Below are 19046 nucleotides of genomic sequence, written 5' to 3' on the forward strand. Positions count from 1 at the left end.
TGTACATGCAACTTTTACCGTGACCCTGATTTGCCACTGGTGTTCGTGATCGTGAAAACAAAAATCAAGGTAACTGTGATCGTGAAAGCTAAAATTTCCCTTCCCCTTTGAGGCCCTCGTTGTGGAAAAAGCAGTGGAAACGGACAGCGTAACCCTGTCGCTTTGTCGCAGGTGCAAAATTGCTTGTCATGTGAATTTGTATCATGATGTGAACTGCTGACTTTTTGGATCAAAACACTCGAGTATTTTCATGCATCAATGAACTGCTCCATCGGAGGTAGACTTCAAACAGTTATTCACACCGTGTATCCTGCTATATTGCCGGTTATAATTATATATGTGACCCTCCACCACGAAATGAGTCGCATGTCACCTCGCGCGGTTCTGCGCTAGGCTCAATATAAGTCCGGGGAGTGTCTTGCAACAGTCAGTGTGAGGGTCACCTTAGTCACAGGCTTATAACTCAAACAGTTTTCGCTCTTTTCTAAAACGGGTTTCACCACTGGATAGAGCATAAAAAACTCTTTAGGAAAATGTAAAAATATGAAATTCATGCAAAGGTGACATGCGACTCATTTCGTGGTGGAGGGTCACATATAGTATCTCTGTCTCTCACACCGTGTATCCTGCTTTACTGCCCCGTATAATTAGGAAATATTCTCTGTGTCTCTGTCAAAGGCTGGGAAATATTGATGTGCGTTCTGCATGCACAGCGCGGAATCAGCACATATTTCAATGATTTATTTATTTTTATCTGTAATTACCTGCACACCTTGCGAAGTGACTCACGGTCTTGTCAATTTCAAAAAGCTGTGAGGCCCTAACCGCTGTTACCGGCTTTTGTGAGGGATGAGACATAGGCTATGTGTTGGTCGCTGTGCAAGATGCTGTAGTAGCTTTGAGGTTCAGTGTGGCTGTGTTGAAAGAGACATTGGGATAGCGTGAACTGTTTCTGAACAAATGTGAGTATTAAAGTAGTAGTAGTTGTTGTAGTAGTAGTAGTAGTAGTAGTAGTAGTAGTAGTTGTTGTAGTAGTAGTAGTAGTAGTAGTAGTAGTAGTAGCAGAAGCGATGCATTATCAGTGGTAGAAGAAGTAATAATAGCAGAAGCAGCAACAGCATTAGTAATAGCAGCAGTATGGTTTGTTAGCAGTAGCAATAGCAGATGCATCATCAGTAGCACCGGTAGTAGAAGTAATAACAGCAGCAGCAGCAACAGCATTAGTAGTATTAGCAGCAGCATCGATGCATTATCAGTAGAAGTAGAAGTAATAATATCATCAGCAGCAACAGTATTACTAATAGCAGCATTATTATTGTTGGTAGTAGTTGCAATAGCAGATGCTTTATTATTAGTAGTAGACGTAATCATAGCAGCAACAGCAACAACTTTGATAATAGCATCAGCATCATTGGTAGTAGTAGCAACAGCAGATGCATTATCACTAGTAGTAGTAGTAGTAGTAGTAGTAGTAGTAGTAGTAGTAGTAGTAGTAGTAGTAGTAGTAGTAGTAGTAGTGGATAACAGTAGCAGCAACAGCATTATTAAAAGCAGCAGCATTATTGGTAGTAGTAGCAATAGCAGATGCATTATCAGTAGTAGTGGACGTAATTATAGCAGCAACAGCAACAGCATTAGTAATAGTTACAGCATTATTGGTAGTAGTAGTAGCAGTATATACATTATCAGTAGCAGTAGGAATAATAACAGCAGCAGGTGCAACAGCATTAGTAATTGAAGCAGCATCATTGGAAGTAGAAGTAGTAGTAGTAGTAGTAGTATAGTAGTAGTAGTAGTAGAAGTAGTAGTAGTAGTACTGGATATTAGCAGCAGCAGCAACAGCATTAGTAAAAGCAGCAGCATTATTGGTAGTAGTAGCAATAGCAGATGCATTATCAGTAGTAGTAGAAGTAATAATAGCAGCAGCAGTAACAGCATTAGTAATAGCAGCATCATTATTGGTAGTAGTAGCAATAGCAGATGCATTATCAGTAGTAGTAGAAGTAATAATAGCAGCAGCAGTAACAGCATTAGTAATAGCAGCATCATTATTGGTAGTAGTAGTAGCAATAGCAGATGCATTATCAGTAGTAGTAGAAGTAATAATAGCAGCAGCAGTAACTGCATTAGTAATAGCAGCATCATTGTTGGTAGTAGAAGCAATAGCAGCAGCATTACAAGTAGTAGTAGCAGCAACAGTAGTAGCAGTAATAGCAGAATCAACAGCAACAGCACCACCACTACCACTACTAGTAACATCAGCAGTAGTAGTATTACTAGCAGTAGTATTACTAGCAGTAGTATTAGTAGCAGCAGCAGAAGCAATAGTAGTAGCAGCAATTAACAGTAATAGCAAAAGCAACAGCAGGAGCATTATGAGTAGTAGTAGCTGCAACAGTAGTAGCAGTAATAGCAGCAGCAGCACTACTACTACTACTACTACTACTACTACTACTACTGTACTACTACTACTACTACTACTACTACTACTACTACTACTACTACTACTACTACTACTACTACTACTACTACTACTACCACTACTTCTACTACAACTACTACAATAACTACAACTGCTACTACTATTACTACTACGACTACTACTGCTACTACTGTACTACTACTACTACTACTACTACTACTACTACTACTACTACTACTGTACTACTACTACTACTACTACTACTACTACTACTACTACTACTACTACTACTACTACTACTACTACTACTACTACTGACACTAATACTGCCACTACTACTACTACTACTACTACTGCCACGACTACTACTACTACTACTACTACTACTACTACTGTCACTACTACTACTATTACTACTACTGCGACTACTACTACTACTACTACTACTACTACTACTACTACTACTACTACTACTACTACTACTACCAGTAACATCAGCAGAGGTAGTAGTATTAGCAGTAGTAGTAGTAGCAGCAGTTGTAGAGATACGGGTTCAGCAGCGACAGCAAAGGTGATGTGTGCAAAAGCAGCTGTTTGAGAAGCATCAGCAACAAACTGACCGGCAGTAACAGCATCAGGAGCGTTATTTGTTGCATTTTTTATTTTAAAGAACAGCCGTTTTATGTAGCTAGCTAGCTCTTTTGCGGCAATTACAAGTTGTATTTGATCAGCATCCTTTTTACATTAGGTGCGAAAGATGTAACAGCAACAGTAGAACGTTTAGAATAAGTAGCACCAGGAAAAGTTGTAGATTTGGTGGCAACATTTTTACTTGCAGATTCAGAAGCAACATTACTAGTAGCTGTCGCATTTGTTGCAAGCCAACAGCTGTTGTCGCGGTATTGATGCGGATGATGTATTCGCGGTAGATTTAGCAGCAACAGCGGGATTGCATAATTCGAAGTTTTAGCGACAACTATGGTGGAGAATACATGACAGTATGCCTCTTAGCAGTTGCAAGGGCCTGCAGTAGCGGGATTTGAACTAGGTAGGCTAGTATTAGTTGCTGCAGCCATTGGAACAAAACACAAATATAAGTAGACATATCCACAGCAGTCAGTAATAGCATGTGCATCAGCGACCAGAAGCAGTGTGGGATAGTAGTAGTAGTATGAGCATCAGGAGTATGAAGGGGCACCAGCTTGCCCTGCCCAGCAATTCATCTCTTTTCTTTATTGATTTGTGGGGTCTCAATAGAGACATGAGCACACCTGGCAAACATCAACATATCTATTCTTCAAGGAGTACAACAACAACAACTACAACACTACAACACTACTACAACAGCAACAACAACAACACCAACACCAACACCAACACCACCACCACCAACAACAACAACAACAACAAGACACTACCACCATCATCGTCACTATACAACACCAACGCTAAACGACGTCGTCGTTAAAGTCTCAACTATCTTCTTCTTCTTCTTCTTCTTCTTCTGCGTTCGTGGGCTGAAACTCCCACGTACACTCGTGTTTTTGTACGAGTGGAATTTTACGTGTATGACTATCTAACAGCCTTGTATTTAAAGATACACATCCGCACACCACAAAATCAACATTTTGTTTTTCTCACAGATAGTACGTTCGAAAAACTCAAAACAGATAAACCAACACAAACCATATCATCATTATACGAACATCAACATTGGAAGACATTGGGACGTACAAGAGCACATATATATTGTGTGTAAAAAATGTCTGTTTGTCTGTCTGTCTGTAAAAAAATTCCATTTCAAACGGAAGAAATTAATATGTAAGCGCCTAGGGCTATATATAGATTAGGCGCATAAAAATGATCACAATAATAATAATAATATCCGTACACAATGTAAAATCAATACTTTCTGTTCCTTACATAGTTTACCTTCGTTTTAAAAATCAAAACAGACAACCTGTCATCATAGTTACGAAAATCATCTTTGGAAGATGGCGTTGTTAAAACCATGACATCTAAACGACACGAGGAGACAAAAACACACATCCGCACAACATGTAAAGCTCAATATTTTCGGTTCCTCATTAGAGTTGATCTTCGTTAACGTTCCAAACAGACAATCCATCATCATACGAACACCATCGTTGGAGGGTTTCGTTATTAAAATCACGAGATCGTGACGACCTGACCAGACAAAGGCACACGTCCGTACACCATGTAAAAGCATCAATGTCTATCCCGCAGAGTGCACCCTCGCAACAGCTTCAAAAAGAGAACCTATCATCATACGAACATCATCGCTGGAAGATGGCGTTGTTAAAACCATGTTAAAGCAACCTTCTATTTTCCTCATAGAGCGTGCCTTCCATAGTGAACATTACCACCGTAAATACACCAAAGCAGACAACCCGTTGTCATACTAACATCATTGTTGTAAGATGGCGTTGTTAAAACCACATCAAATCAACATTCTCTTTTCCTCATAGAAGCGTGCATACCATTGTAGGTATCCAAACAGGCAACCCAATCACCATATTAGGACCATCGTTTTTATATATAACCTTGTCAACCCGACATTCTCTTTTTCTCATAGAGCGAGCCTACCATCGTAAAAGCTCTAAATAAGACAAACCATCATCATACGAACATCATCGCTCAAAGATGGCGTTGTTAAAACCACAACATCGCGACAACCTGAACAGACAAAAGCACACATCCGTACACCATGTCAAATCAACATTGTCTATTCCAATGTCCCCTAGTTAAAGCTCCACAAAACCCATCATCATACGAACACAATCGTTGGAAGAGTGCGTTGTTCAAACCACGACGTCGGGACGACCTTAAGTGACTAGAGCAAACATCAGTACATCATGTAAAATCAACATTGTCACACGCACATGATCTTACCTGTGACATTGTCCATTCCAGTGCACCCTCGTTAAAGCTCCAGATAACCCATCACCATACGAACACAATAGTTGACAAAATTGCGTTGTTAAAAACCTCAACACCGGGACGACCTGAGGAGACAAAGGCACGCATCCGTACATCATGTAAAATTGAAATTGTCCATTACTCAGCGAGCGCACATTCATACACCATGTAAAATCAACATTGTCTATTCCAGTGTACTCTTGTTAAGGCTCCTGAAAACCGATCACCATGCGGACAGCATTGTTGAAAAATGGCGTTGTTAAAACCAAGACATCGGAACGATCTAAAGTGACGAGAGCACACATTCGTACACCATGTAAAATTGACATTACCCAATATTGACGGACTGTGTGATGATATCTTCTGCTATGGTCTGTTGAGACAGTGATATCAAAATCGAGACCGGAGGTCGAGATTTTGATATCACTGTCGAAACAGACCAATAGCAGAAGATATCATCACACAGTCAGTCAATGTTAGATATATTGCTAATTCTCTGGACATTTTGTATTTACTGTAAAGAAACTACAAAAGTATTTGTCTCAGTTTTGGCTGTTCCATATCCCTCCCTCTGATTATTATTTCTTTTTGTTCACGCTTTTCTTGTACTTTTCAGTATTTCAATGTCTTTTCTTTCAAAAAGTCTTTAGTCACTTGCTCAACTAAATTCTGGGATAATTACATTTTCATATATATTTGTTTGTTTTTAAATTTAGGTGTTTTTGTTTTTGAAGTGAGGAAGCAATAAAGAGGTCGTCGATATCAAAACTGATATCGACGGAAATGTCGTCGATATCACTTTTGCATTGAGCTCAATTTTGCCCAATTGACCAATGGAAATCCACGTAACATATGAAATAGCACTATTGTCTGTTCTAGTGGTGTACCCTCGTTAAGGCTCCAGACAACCCATCATCATATAAAGACAATCGTTGGAAGATGGCGTTGTAAAAAAACACGACATCGGGACGGCCTCACGTGACAAGGGTACACATCCGTACATCATGTAAAATTGACATTGTCTATTACTCAGCGAGCATACATCCGTACACTGTGACAAGCACACACTCTTACATGTGATATTGTTTTTTCCAGTTAAAGCTCCAGACAGCCCATCTTCATACGAACACAATCGTTGAAAAAAATGGCGTTGTTAAAACCACGACATCGGGACGACCTGAGGCGTCAAGGGTACACGGTGGTGAAGGGTGTACTGACAGAAGAGGAGTGTACACAATACATTCAGGAGTACAGGGACTGGATCAAGGACAACTTTGATGAGGGGCTCTTCCCTCACTGCTCTAACTCGCTGATTCAGAGGTAGGTTAGTTATTACAAATTGATGTCGTCGTGGAATTTTGGCGTAACTCGATTCTTGGCGATTTTGATGTTTTTTTGTGCTTTAGACTAAGTATATAAATCATTCTCCATGAGAAAAATTCTCTTAAAACGATTGACAATGCAAGATTTAACAATTGAGGTTAGTTGCAAATAAATTAGATGTCGTCGTGGAATTTGGCGTAACTCGATTCTTGCCGATTTTGATGTATTTGTGCTTTAGACTAAGTAAATCATTCTCCATGAGAACAATTCTCCTGAAAACGATTGACAATAAAGGGCAAATTTAACAATTGAGTAATTGAGGTAAGTTACTAATCGATGTCATCGTGGAATTTTGGCGTAACTCCATTCTTGGCGCTTTTCATGTTTTTGTGCTTTAGATTAAGTTTCTTTCTGGTGCATGATTTGTTTGTGTATTAGACTAACTTATTTTCGACAACTGCTGGAGTCACTTCACAACAAACATGTGATTGTCTTACCTTATCCTGCATTTACATTCATACCTGTACTTTGAAATGGGAAGAAGAACTGATTCTTTATATAACCTTCCGAGCTGAAATGCACACATTTCACACATTTCACACATTAGACACATTTTACTGGTTGTTTTCTTGGCAATATACCGTACTATCTTTGGACGCAAGTCGGCCTAATTCGGTCTACTTCGGCCTACCTCGGCCTAGTTCAGCCTGCTTCGGCCACAGAAAACCGAAGTAGGCTGACGACGGCCGAAGTGGGGTGATTCAGGCCGACTTTTTGCAGCTATAGTACGGAGTTTTTCCCCTTGATTTGTTTTCATATTTCTCAAAGATATCCTGTTTTTGAGTTTTATTTAGTACATTCTTCAGAACAGATGGTTTGGAATTGTTCTCTGAGTTGCGCAAGTGTACATATATTGTTTGAATGGCATTTCGAAACTTAAATTGTGAAAATAACAAAGGTGTTTTTAATTAACAAGTAATAAAAAGAAGAACAACCGTGTTTGCGGGTGAATTCATATCCTTTTTGCAGCAAATCTTGGACATGGCCCGATTAGAATAGCTACTTGTGAAAACGTAAAGCCCCCTTCTAGTTTCATGCACTAATGCGGGAACAAGGCTTGGTAACCCATGGTATACGCAACGGTTACCATGACATATGCAGCGTAATCCCCTACCTCAGAAAAGAGAAACAATGAAGCAGGTCATGGGATAATGGCATTTTAACTGACAGTTTCTAAGCCAACGACGAACGAATAGAAGTGGGCCGATTCAGGTCGACTTTTAGCAGCTATTTTACACTGAGTGTGTGTGTGTGCGTGCGTGCGTGCGTGCGTGCGTGCGTGCGTGCGTGTGTGTGTGTGTCAGTTTTACTCTCTAATATATGTCTGTACTGTGAAAGTCAGTTTCTCTGCCTGATAAATACCTGCGTCTGTGAAGTTGACTGTATTCATGTTGTTTGTGTGTGTTAGTTTCACTGTCTGGTGTGCATGTGAATTTGTCAACTTCTGTCCGGCTTTACCTCCAAGCGTCTGAACTCTCCTCCCCATCTATCGGCCGATTCAAGGGACTACTTTGAACGGCTCAAGCGCTCTGTTTGGGTTTACCACTGTTCGTCTCATCGTCAATCTCTGTTGTTTGAAGGCACCGTTCTGCGCGTGAAAACACTTGTACTTGTGACAGGGGAGGCTACCGCTCCTTTCACAGCAGACTCTGCACCCGAGTTGTTGGCCTTTAAAGTCAACACCGGTGTATTGTAGAATTCTGTGTGTGATAGGGTCTGGTGGTTTCCGATTGTCTGTATGTTCAAAGAAACCTTCGGATTTGCATGACAGTTTTTATAGGGCTAAGAAATTAGCCCTAATATTTTCAAACCTGTTTGATTGCACTTTGCTTCCCGAGGTGATCGTAGTGTTTCGGCACTTCGCTTCCCGAGGTGATCGTAGTGTTTCGGCACTCGGTTACATACTGATCATCTCCGATCTGCTCAGGCTTTTGACATAGGACAAGACTGCCCCAGCCTCCACACGTGTGGCTTTTTAGGAAATTAATTCACACAAAAAGTCCCAAACCAAAGCACTGGAAAAACTTGATATATGATTGTTCTTCACTTGCAGTAACCTCTCCACATTTGCAAGTGTTGTAGTACCACCAGTTTGTGTGTGTGAGTCGTAACGTATTATCCCAAAAGCTTCGGTATTTTTATGGTGTTTTGTTTAAAAAATTGTTGTTGAAGAAGAAGATCTACAGCTGTAATGTATACGTAGGTCTTTCGGATGAGATGAAAAACCGAGGTCCCTTCGTGTACACTACATTGGGGTGTGCACGTTAAAGATCCCACGATTGACAAAAGGGTCTTCCTGGCAAAATTGTATAGGCATAGATAAAATGTCCATCAAATACCCGTGGGACTTGGAATAAAGTAAAAAAATTCCATCTCACACGGCATTAAGTCTCAGGAAACATGAATACACGCATGCAGGAAAACAAAATATGGGTAGCGCCGTATGTATGGCAGCTCGCTTTCCCCGGGGAGAAAGCAGCCCGAATTTCCATGAGGGTAACCTCACTGGACTATAAACCTTATCCAATCCAATCCAATCCAATCCAATCCAATCCAATCCAATAGGTCTTCTCACTTCTGTATTTCCCCAATCTGATTGCTTTCCACAGGTACAGCATCGGACATCTCTCTCCTAGCTGGAGTGTCCGACTGAAAGCCCAGCCAGTATTCGCTGAGCTATGGGAGACTCAGGAACTCCTAAGCAGCACAGACGCTGTCGTCATTGGTCGACCGCCAGAGGAAGGGGAGGAGGCTTTCCACACATTGGACAAATCCTGGCTGCATAATGATCAGGGGGCGGGGCGAATAGGCCTGCACGCTTACCAGGGGGCGGTCTATTTGGAGACCGCCAACATGGATGACTGGGTCTTTGAGGTTAGTGGCTATTTACTAATCGAGAGCATGTTTACAAGCATTCCGTTGACATTTTTTTTGAAGTGTTGCATACGAAATATTCCCCTCGTCCTCCTCCTCCTCCTCCTCCTTCTCCTCCTCCTCCTCATCATCATCACCAGTTTTGTCCACGCAACAATGAGCATAAAAATTACCACCACATTCCATTTTAACCATGTTCTCTGCCCACAGTGTATGGATGGGTCTCACAAGCTGTTGGAGAAGTTCTACGAAGAACACCCCGAGGAACGAGAAGCCTCCATCAACAGCGACAAGGATCACCTGAGGCTGGAGGAGAAGCACGTCAAGTGGTTCAGGGAGAGAGGATGTCTGCGACGCCGTGTGGCCGTGCCTGCTAGAGGCAGCATCGTGCTGTGGGATTCCAGGCTTGTGCACAATAACGTCCGTCCTATCAGGGGAAGGTAGGTTAGGCGAGAGAATAATGGATGGGTGGTTGATTGGGTGGATGGATAGATGGATGTGTGGTGGTTAGTGTGTGGCCGTGCCTGCTAAAGGGAGCATCATGCTGTGAGATTCTAGGCTTGTGCACAATAACGTCCGTCCTATCAGGGGCGGGTAGGTTAGGCAAGAGATGAATAGATGGATGGGTGGATGAATTGATGAATGGATGGGCGGATGGTTGATTGGATGGATGGATAGATGGATGTGTGTTGGTTGGTGTGTGGCCGTGCCTGCTAAAGGGAGCATTGTGCAGTGGGATTCCAGGCTTGTGCACAATAAAGTCCGTCCTACCGGGGGAAGGTAGGTTAGGCAAGAAATTAATGGATGGATATGGATGGATTGAGGGAGGGAGGGTTGATTGGATGGATGTGTAGTTGGATTGGTGGATGGATTGATGGTTGGGTGACGGTTGGATGAATGGATAGATGGCTGGGTGGTGGTTGGCGTGTGGCCGTGCCTGCTAAAGGGATTGATTGATCAATGGATAAAAGGATGGGCGGGTGGTTGATTGCATGGGTGGATGGATGGGTGGATAGATTGAAAGAGGGACTAACTGAGTAGCTGATAAAGGGACTAACTGAACTATTTGGTGTATGACTAGCCTATCATCTTAACAACTCAATTATCTACTCATCCACGCACTATCTCACACACTCGCTCCCTCTAGCCTATCATCTCAACAACTCAATTATCTACTCATCCACGCACTATCTCACACACTCGCTCCCTCTAGCCTATCATCTCAACAACTCAATTATCTACTCATCCACGCACTATCTCACACACTCGTTCCCTCAATCACTCACACACTCTCTTCAAAATGTGCAAGGTAGCCAGCTAAGTAAGTCAGCCGTTTTGACCTCATCATCCCGAGGCGGCAGAGCTGCATAATTGTTTCGGTACAAAGCCTTTGCGAAGTCGACGAAAGTTGGGCGAAACAAAGGACAGCCTTTCACACAGCGAAAGTATGTCACTGCCATCCGCTGAACGAACGAGTTTAGATAATCTAAAGGCGGTCCTAAATGAGCTCGAAGTCGACTTCGCGAAGTCTTTTTACATTTAGTCAAGTTTTGACTAAATGTTTTAACGTAGAGGGGGGAATCGAGACAAGGGTCGTGGTGTATGTGCGTGCGTGCGTGCGTGCGTGCGTGTGTGTGTGTGTGTGTGTGTGTCTGTGTGTGTGTGTAGAGCGATTCAGACTAAACTACTGGACCGATCTTTATGAAATTTGACATGAGAGTTCCTGGGTATGAAATCCCCGAACGTTTTTTTCATTTTTTTGATAAATGTCTTTGATGACGTCATATCCGGCTTTTCGTGAAAGTTGAGGCGGCACTGTCACGCCCTCATTTTTCAACCAAATTGGTTGAAATTTTGGTCAAGTGATCTTCGACGAAGCCCGGACTTCGGTATTGCATTTCAGCTTGGTGGCTTAAAAATTAATTTATGACTTTGGTCATTAAAAATCTGAAAATTGTAAAAAAAAATAAAAATTTATAAAACGATCCAAATTTACGTTCATCTTATTCTCCATCATTTTCTGATTCCAAAAACATATAAATATGTTATATTTGGATTAAAAACAAGCTCTGAAAATTAAATATATAAAAATTATTATCAAAATTAAATTGTCGAAATCAATTTAAAAACACTTTCATCTTATTCCTTGTTGGTTCCTGATTCCAAAAACATATAGATATGATATGTTTGGATTAAAAACACGCTCAGAAAGTTAAAACAAAGAGAGGTACAGAAAAGCGTGCTATCCTTCCCAGCGCAACTACTACCCCGCTCTTCTTGTCAATTTCACTGCCTTTGCCGTGAGCGGTGGACTGACGATGGTCTTGCTGCGTTGCATTGCGTTCAGTTTCATTCTGTGAGTTGGACAGCTACTTGACTAAATGTTGTATTTTCGCCTTACGCGACTTGTTTGTTTTTGCCGAAAAACTAAGCACTAAAGCTCCGTGCGACCAGCTTTGCGAAGTATACTTCGCGCAGTCGACTTCGCCCAGTTAATCTGAGGCTTTCAGGACATTCAGCCTTCACCCAGTGGAAGTAGGTCAATCAATCAATCAATGAGTTTTATATCGCGCATATTCCGTGGGTACAGTTCTAGGCGCTCTGCAGTGATGCCGTGTGAGATGAAATTTTATACGGCCAGTAGATTGCAGCCATTTCGGCGCATATTTACCTTTCAAGGCCTATTATTCCAAGTCACACGGGTATAGGTAGACAATTATTAACTGTGCCTAAGCAATTTTGCCAGGAAAGACCCTTTTGTCAATCGTGGGATCTTTAACGTGCACACCCAATGTAATGTACACGGGGGGAGGTTCGGACACCGAAGAGAGTCTGCACACAAAGTTGACTCTGTGAAATAAATTTCCGCCGAACCTGGGATCGAACTCACGCTGACAGCGGCCAACTGAATACAAATCCAGCGCGCTACCAACTGAGCTATATCCCCGCCCCAGGTCACTCCAATCCGCTGGACGAAAGAGTTTGCATCATCTAACACACCAAAGTATTCTCAAAAATCCACTTCGGACTTCATTAAGAACAGCCTCCACAAAGTGAACGTATAGGTCACTCCAATCCGCTGAACAAAAATCTTCTCATAATCTAACACACTGTCTCACGTGCAGGTCGAACCCAGGTCGCTGGCGGTGGGCGGTAATGGTGTGCATGACACCGGCCTGCTGGGCGGACAAGGACTCGCTGAGGCTGAAGAGGAAGGCCTACAGGGAGCTGAGGATGACCACCCATTGGCCAAGCAACGGGGTCCGTCTGTTCCCTAACGCGCTGCCCGAGGGAGCTCCCAGGGCCAAACACCCGCTCAAGAAACTCCCCGAGGTTGCCAAAACACTGGAGGCGCTGCAGGTTGGTATTCAAGAAATAAATCTAAACAACAAAATGACTGTGGGTGAGAGTGACAAAGTTGAAAAATAAAATAATTCTTTACTCACCAATATACGAACAGCACATGCGCATGTATACGTATACAAAACTAAATCAAATGTTAGCCTATGGAGGGACTCTCTCTCTCTCTCTCTCTCTCTCTCTCTCTCTCTCTCTCTCTCACTCTCTCTCTCTTTCTCTCCCTCTTTCTCTCTCTCTCTCTCTCTTTCTCTCTCTTTCACTCTCTTTTTCTCTCTCTTTCTCTCTCACTCTCTCTCTTTCTCTCTCTCTCTTTCTCTCTCTCTCTCTCTCTCTCTCTCTCTCTCTCTCTCTCTCTCTCTCTCTCTCTCTCTCTCTCTCTCTCTCTTGTCCATGGAGGCTTCCTCAGGACTATCAAATCTTCTTCAGGACCTCTGTGTTTGATTGTTACTCCCGAAGAACCCTCTATAATTTTTATTCAAAAATTTGATTTAGTTTTGTATGTGCTGTTAGTGTATTGGTGAATAAATAATTCTGTTATTTTTCAAAATTAATGAAATAGCTAGGTTAGGTAATGAAAGGTAAGGTGGGGTAGCTTCAGGCAGTCCTGTTTATTTGAGTGGTGAAAGGGCAGGGCGGGGGAGACAGGCCTAGGACGTGCCCCTACGACAGAGGGCATGGCGCGTTACGGTTTCAGTGAGCAGTGAGTGAGAAGAGGGAAGGAATGGACTATTTTCTTCGGTGATTATGTAAGTAGGTCAAGGTAAAAGTAAGGTAAGGAGGGGGAACTTCAGATAATCCTGTTTATATTGAAGTCGTGAGAGGGCAAGGATAGACTATTGTGCTGGAAGTTTGTGTAAGTTGGTCTTTGGGCGCTACGGTGGCAGACAAAGAGGAAGGGGGACAACCGATGAACAGCCGAGCATTTATTGTATTGGTTTTTAACTAAATCGTACACAAATCCCCCCCCCCCTCTCTCTCTCTCTCTCTCTCTCTCTCTCTCTCTCTCTCTCTCTCTCTCTCTCTCTCTCTCTCTCTCTCTCTCTCTCTCTCTCTCTCTCAATTTATCACTTTCTCTCTCTTTCTCTCTGTCTCCATTCCCCATCTCTCGCCATCTGTCCTACCTAATTTTCTCCGTCCATTCGTTCGCCTGTATGAGTGTCTGTCCCTGTGTCGTCGTTATCATTTTACACCAATAGATATACCAGTACCTTCTCCCGTCTGTCTGTATGTATACTCGTCACGCTATCTATTTGTCGGTGTGCCTGTCAGCCTATTTGTCTCTCTGTCTGTCCGATTATCGCCATTCTTAAGGAAATAAAAGTCAGTGTAAATGTCAATGTGGAAGTGAAAACACCTCCTTGAGGAACCCCGAAGCCTCTTCTCCTGCAATTGGTTTAAACAACACTGTATTCATATACACACATGACAGTACAAGTCCACTCATATACAGTTAACTGTTAAGGCAAAATAAAAATGTATGTTGGTTTAGGGTAATGTGACCAAAAAAGATAGGGTCGGTAGGTCGGCTTTTTTTTCTCTTTTTTTTCCCCCTCTTAAATTTAGTCGATTTTAGGTCACTTCCCTTAGTCTCGGTATGGTTCCCAAAATGTGCCAAAAGTTTTGTTTTTTTGAGAAATGAAATTTTGTTTTTGGGTCGGCGGGAAAAAATAGGGTCGGTCGGGCTACCCTAAACCAACATATATTTTTATTTGGCCTAATAATTTTTTCTTTTACGCAGCTGGCAGGAGTGATGCCCTACAAGAAGCTTCAGAAGAAGTCAGAAGCAGGGGCAGGGAGTAACAACAACCTCTACACGCCCAAGTTCTCCCCCGACTACAAGCCCCCCAAACAACCGCCGTCGTCCAACAACTGTGGCTGGATCGTCGTCGCCGTCGTCAGCACTATCGTCTGTGTCGTCTCCATCTTTGCCTTCGTCTACATTTACAACAACCCTCAGTCTAAATATTTTCGGATGGGTTTTTGAGAAACGTTATGACATGTGTTGCGGGATGTGGCTGCATGTTCAGACAGCCTTTTGGTCTGTGCTTTGAATGTGTTTTCAATTCATTTCATTTCATTTCATTTCATTTACTCTATTATGCCAATGCTGGGAAATTCGGCTCTCTTCCTCCTAGTGGAAAGCTAGCAGCAACAAGAGTCTCGCTACCCAGGTGTGTGCGTGTTTAGGTGTACTCAGCCACCTGCACGTATGGCAGTATGACCGAGGTCTTTTACGGGCCACTGTGGTGACACTGACGGGGGTGGGGCTAATTATTGTGTCTTTGTTGGTTTGTGTTTGTACATTCATGATAAAACTTTCCCCGTGCTGAACTCTTTTGAAGATGTGTTGACGGGCGCTGTGGCGCAGTGGTCAGACGTCGGCCTCCTAATCGGGAGGTCGTGAGTTCGAATCCTGGTCGCTGCCGCCTAGTGGGTTAAGAGTGGAGATTTTTCCGATCTCCCAGGTCAACTAATGTGCAGACCTGCTAGTGACTTAAACCCCCTTCGTGTGTGCACGCAAGCACAAGACCAAGTGCGCACAGAACAGATCCTGTAATCCATGTCGGAGTTCGGTGGGTTATGGAAACACGAAAATACCCAGCATGCCTCCCCGAAATCGGCGTATGGCTGCCTAAATGGCGGGGTAAAAACGGTCATACACGTAAAAATCCACTCGTGCAAAAAAAAAACCATGAGTGAACGTGGGAGTCTGAGCCCATGAACAAAGAAGAAGAAGAAGAAGAAGAATATGTGTTGAAATCTGCTGATTGCTGTTCCGGTAACTAATCGTAAAAACAAGAAAACTGTTCGTAAAAGAAAGGGTAAAAGCATGTTAATAAAAAAAAAATAAAAAAAAACTTTTCGTTTCTTCTCCTCTCTCCTGCATCCCCGCGACTACTCATCACCCCCCCCCCCCCTCCCCCTGCCCTCGACATTTATTAGCTTAAATTACTTTTTTTTCAGCCTGCTCTTGTTGGCGAATAAGACACTGATTTTCGTAATTCTGAGTGTACGATGGTGGGTACAGTTTCGCCAGTGTCATAGTTCATGTTTGCAAGCAACCTAACTATATATCCATGTGTTTGTGTGTGCATTTACAACAACAATTTTTAATTATCATCTTCAAACACTTTCCGTATATATGTGCGAGTATGCGAGTAATGGCGCGCAGAAAATGTATCTGATTATCATTTACATAGTCATGCCGTTAAAGAGACAATACCCCTCGCCACACCGGACCGTCTGGATGCATTCTCGAGTATGTACACTTTTTTTTCTCATTAATTTTATATACTCTATTATCCCAATGCTTGGAAATTCGGGTCGCTTCAGCAAGAGTCACGCTAGCCAGGTGTGTGCATGTGTAGGTGGTATCAGCCACCTGCACTTATGGCAGAATGACCGAGGTCTTTTACGTGCCACTGTGGTGACACGGGGTGGGACATGGATACCGTCTCTGAGTCTGCACATCAAGTTGACCCGTGTCTGTCCCTTCCTGGATTGGAACCTGCGACTGACCTTAGGATCACAAGTCCAGTGCTCTACCCACTGAGCTACCCGGCCCCCCCTCATGGCACATGGCGTGTGCACCTGTTGCAAATTATATTTTATTACACAGCTCTGAATAATTCAAATCGCCTACTATATAGCTGAGTAAAGAGAGGAGTTTTCAGTGAGCGATCGCATTCTCATTTTGGATCATTCCTAAGTCAACCCAATAGAGTGATCTTTTAATTGTTACTGTGTCTTAATTGACAACAATGGCTGGAATTACAATTTGTAAAAAGTAGTGAGATTCTTGAATTGTTGACAAAATCCGAGAAAAAAACCTATGGCAGCCATTTTTTTGCCATCCAGTATATTAAACGAACGTTATCAAGTTTGTCTCCACACCAGTAGACGCTTTACAAATTCATTATAGAATAAACTAGCACAAATCAACAAGCATACAAAGCATGCATAGATTTAACTGAGACATAACACCAAGATCCCAAGCACTAAGCAAAACTTAGCGTACAATGTTAAAAGTACACACACACACACACACACACACACACACACACACACACACACACACACACACACGCACGCACGCACGCGCACACACAAAGATACCATTGACAAATAGACCATAAAGCACATACAGGGTAGAGAGTTCCAAAACAGAATAGAGTTGTGGAGAGTCTACTCAGGCTAAGCAAAGGCTTTACGAAAATGTCGACATTTTGCCTTTTTCTGAATCAGTCCCGAATAGCCAAATACTAAAATAGGTTGATCGGACATGAAACACAAACAACCAACATGTAGGCATGATATTTGAAGGTTCGGTATCTTTAATGAACGTACCACTAAGCTTTAATGGATACAACACGCCGCCTTAAAGAGACACGACGTCTTTCTCCGGGGCAAAATGATAATGAGAAATGCCTGTGCTGTGGTTCGACTGTCTAACCGTATAGTTGGTTGTCATGATAATATTATTCAGAAATGGGACTGTAAGTCAATCAACGTTAATGAATATATTGAATGTTATAACGTTGGTTAAAGGAGCTGTTCTGTGTTATGATACGCATTGCCTGAAATCTTTATTATGTTGAACACTGTGATCCTCATTTTGGGAACCAAAAACCAGCAAGCAAACAAAAAAAATAAAGAAACAAGCAAGCAAACAAACAAACAAATAAACAACAAACTAACAATTAAACAAAAAACAAACAAACAAACAATCAATCAAACAAACAAACAAACAAACAAACAAACAAACAAACAAACAAACAAACAAACAAACAATTTAGATAAACAAACACCACCGGAAGATATTAAACAATCAGCGTGGTAGGTACTTGAGCTTCTGTTGCTTTAATCTGAAACATTCCTGTTTCGACAATGTAGATAAAGGTGAAGATAACACGGTTTTTTTGCGTTCATTTATTTATACCGCTTTATCGGTTAGCTTTAGGTTAATGTGTACTCATTTTAACCATAGTACACACGCTGTCGATATGTCTTGAGGCAACAAATATGCAGTGAAACTTCTCATTTCATTTTCATATCACAGTCCTCGATTGAATACCGCTTTAACGCATCTTTTTACATTACTATTTGAGTATTTATTGCTGAGAGACCTATGGCATTTCTTTATTTGTATTTTGAATAACATGAACCTTTGTGAGTGCTTGGTATGGCTTTTGATTACCTTTGTACGTAAGAGTGTCTCTTGCCAGAGTTTCTCCAAGATTAATCCGAATAAACTCTTGCAACACGAATGTTGATAATATTTGTTACGTGCATGCTTTTTTCATTGGGTTTTTGCCGACTGTGAGCGAGTGTGTGCTCCTCCTGTATGTTCGTCTCTCTAACTGCTTTTCTTTATTGTACGCTTGTTCGCTCGTCTGTTTGTTTGTTTGATTATTTCTTTGCTTGACATTGACATGTATCTTTTCAATGTTTTGTTTTATGTAGATATCCGAATAGATTATATTGTAGAATTAATTTGGGGACTTCTCACTTTTGTTCGTGATTGTTTGCAATTGTTGTTTTATTTTTGGTTGTCTCTATTTTTCTGTCGTTATTTTCATAGGGACAGATGGTACGACTAGGCATCAGCCTAAAATCTCCATTCAGGCGGAATAAACACACACACACACACACCCACCCACACACAAACACACACACACACACACACACACACATACACACACACACACACACTGGGTAGGGGGAAAGTAGACGGAGATAGGGGAAGGATAGAGGGTAGGGGGAGAGGGAGATAGGATAGGAGGGCGTAAAGGGAGATAGGATAGGAGGGCGTAGAGGGAGATAGGATAGGAGGGCGTAGAGGGAGATAGGATAGGAGGGCGTAGAGGGAGATAGGATAGGAGGGCGTAGAGGGAGATAGGGGAAGGATAGAGGGTAGGGGGAGAGGCCCGAGATAGGATAGGAGGGCGTAGAGGGAGATAGGATAGGAGGGCGTAGAGGGAGATAGGGGAAGGATAGATAGTAGGGGGAGAGGGAGATAGGATAGGAGGGCGTAGAGAGAGATAGGATAGGAGGGCGTAGAGGGAGA

The 19046-nt window shown here is 42.2% G+C and overlaps 1 protein-coding gene across 1 annotated transcript; it reads left to right on the top strand.

The window, feature by feature from the left end:
* Positions 1-681: 681 nt before the first annotated feature.
* On the top strand, positions 682-15456 carry LOC138978691 (uncharacterized). The gene is made up of 6 exons (XM_070351483.1): positions 682-962; positions 6458-6682; positions 9355-9619; positions 9830-10059; positions 12745-12979; positions 14718-15456. The coding sequence occupies exons 2-6, from the start codon at positions 6507-6509 to the stop codon at positions 14961-14963; spliced, it is 1152 nt and encodes a 383-aa protein (XP_070207584.1). The 5' UTR covers positions 682-962; positions 6458-6506; the 3' UTR covers positions 14964-15456.
* The last annotated feature ends 3590 nt before the right edge of the window (positions 15457-19046 follow it).

This window comes from Littorina saxatilis, linkage group LG10 (genome assembly GCF_037325665.1).
Source record: "Littorina saxatilis isolate snail1 linkage group LG10, US_GU_Lsax_2.0, whole genome shotgun sequence".
Lineage (NCBI taxonomy): Eukaryota > Metazoa > Mollusca > Gastropoda > Littorinimorpha > Littorinidae > Littorina > Littorina saxatilis.